Source organism: Cryptotermes secundus, unplaced genomic scaffold, assembly GCF_002891405.2.
Source record: "Cryptotermes secundus unplaced genomic scaffold, Csec_1.0 scaffold959, whole genome shotgun sequence".
Lineage (NCBI taxonomy): Eukaryota > Metazoa > Arthropoda > Insecta > Blattodea > Kalotermitidae > Cryptotermes > Cryptotermes secundus.
The window spans coordinates 212,962-215,547 of record NW_019722440.1 but is presented as its reverse complement, the minus strand read 5'-3'; the positions used below and the strand labels follow the sequence as shown (position 1 = coordinate 215,547).

The 2,586-nt window shown below is 45.7% G+C and overlaps 1 protein-coding gene across 1 annotated transcript in view; it reads left to right on the top strand.

Annotated features, from left to right (window-relative positions):
* LOC111861510 (esterase FE4) overlaps nucleotides 1-2,586 on the top strand; it is a 38,160-nt gene that overhangs the window by 24,588 nt on the left and 10,986 nt on the right. The window contains exon 3 of the mRNA XM_033750352.1: nucleotides 50-255. Coding sequence (XP_033606243.1) covers nucleotides 50-255 — 206 coding nt within the window. The remainder of the gene's footprint in view (nucleotides 1-49; nucleotides 256-2,586) is intronic.

Below are 2,586 nucleotides of genomic sequence, written 5' to 3'. Positions count from 1 at the left end.
CAGGAAAGGAATATTGGTCCTTATGCTGCCTGTACCTTCACAATTAAAGGCTCGAATCCGTGTCTACAGGTTTCCTGAGTACGGAAGATGCAGAGTGTCCGGGTAATAACGGAATGAAAGACCAGGTGGCAGCACTGCGCTGGGTACGTGACAACATCGCAGAGTTCGGTGGAAACCCGAACAGCGTGACGATATTCGGTGAAAGTGCTGGAGGTAGCAGTACACACCTCCACATGCTCTCTCCTGCCAGCAAAGGTGAGATCTGTCAAGTTCTTACGTCGAACTTGGAAACGAAAATCATTTTAGCCCTCCTGTGTCCATACATTTGAAGCTAACTAGAAACCTGCCCGGCATTTTCTGGGCTTAACGCACAAGTATTCTTATATCCTTTGACCTACTGCCTCAATTCTGGCCTTGGCATACCGTGAAACTTTCCGTTTCACTTGAGTTTACTAGATCTCAGACAGTTGGTAGAACTCCTTGAACGGGTTATCAGCTCTTTGCAAGGCGACCTGTACATAAACACAAAAATAAAACTCAAACACATACACAAACACCACACATCCATGCCCTGAGTGGGGATTCGAACCCACGATCCCGGCTTCCGAGCGAAGACAGTGCATGCCTTAGACCGCTCGGCTACCGTGACCGGCCAACGCACACTTATAAGGAGCGAAAATTACCCGTAAACCCAGGAGCGACAGTTTTCCCACCATAACTTTGTAAGGCAGAAGGTAGTTTGGGTGTTGATCCGTATCCTAGCAACTATCCCATTTTTCTCACAATCACAGCGCCTTTCGTACACATACAGGAATGAGGATATATTGTGGCTTGGGGTTGACCCCGTCTCGGAACGCTGCAGCAAGTTCCCCGTGTTGCTGAGACGTGGTGTGAGTGCTGGAACATGAAAATTCAATAAAGTTAAAACTCAGGCAATCTACTTTTCTGATAGACTTCGGGTCCCTGAGACTCATCTTACATTGAATGGGCAGAATATCCCCTTTGTAATCACGCAAAATATCACGGTGTAATCTTCCATAAGAGGATTATGTGGAGACTGCACATAGAAATGATCAAAGCCAAGGCCTTAAAAACATTTATTAGAGTCTATTCCCTATTCAAAAGTGAGAGTTTTAGCGCCAACATTAAACGAATCTTCCATAAGGTACTGATCGGATCAATAATCACTTATGCTTGCCCCACATAGAAATTTGCGGCAGACACCCCCCTCTTAATACTGCAAGGCACGGAAAACAAGGTTATCCCCTCAAATGGAAACTTTCGAAGGTTCACACCGGTCCGCGATTTGCAGACAGCTTTGAACGTTCCATATGTGTACCTCTGTAATACAGAATTGTGCTGGCAGCAAGCAGAAGCCATAAAGAAAAATGAGAATGAACATGTGCGCGGTATAGGAAAAGTCGAAGTCAGGCACAGAAAATATAAGAGGCTTAAACTTGGCAGCGGTCAAGCTAACGACCGTTCAAGTGACTAAGTTGCCGTTGTAGCATAAGATACGTAAGGTAGGCATGATCTGCTGTGCAAAGCCTGAACTAAAAGAGGACTTCTGTATAGTGAAAACGGAAGAGTTTCCACTGACTTGTTATATGTCCGGTATATACACTTGACGAAAGGCCGAGCATATTTATAGGAGACAAAACCATCTTCTCGTCAGAGAGGATGTTACGTAAGGAATAATAGTGAGAGGGTTCAGTTGAAAAAATAAAGATCTCTGGCGTGAGTCTCAAGGGGCTTGACGCCAAGACGAACTGATTGACGGTAAACAGCCAGTTGTAAATTAACTTTGACTTCGACTTTGACCCCGTGTATGTACCCATGAGTTTAGGACCACTCCAGTAAAATATTCCATCATCATGCCATATTTGATAGACATAAATACCATTATATGGAAATATATAAAAAAACAAGCAACCAATTATTCTTCATTGTGCAGAGAGAGAGAGATGAAGCCGGGATTGCTCTGTCAGTGTAGTGTTTGGCTACGAGCTAGGCTACTTGGATTCCTTTGCTGCAGGCTGATGTTTTTCCCTTGGCCAAGGCGTCCCTACTGGGTGTGGGGTTCACCCAAGCTCACATCCCATGCACACCGGGTCCTCTTTCCTCCAAGATAAAGCGTTACTGGCTGAAGCTAACGAATGTTTTCTCTCATCTGGAGCTTAATATTCGGAACTACACCGTGCGTCTTCATAGCTTTCACTTACTTATTCAAGGGAGCAGCTTGCATCTATTTATGAATACAAGGTGTGTCCCAAAAATCAAGAAATATATTTCTTTCCCCCGCTCCTACTGGTCGGAGCGCGCTGGAACCGCTTGGGTTAGGGGGAAGTCTTTAGCTTCACAGCGCGCCCAAGGTCAGTCTGGTCGAGAATCGGAGGCGTCAGTATCGCTGATTCAGTGCACCTGTGTTTTGTGACCACGTCACGGCGCACGATGACGGTTACATTCGAACAACGTTGGGCTGTCAAGTTCTGCACAATGCTCAACAAAAAAGCTGCCGAAACTCACGACCTGCTTAAGCAAGCCTACAGGGAGTCTGCTCTATCATATGTGCAAGTTGCAAGGGGG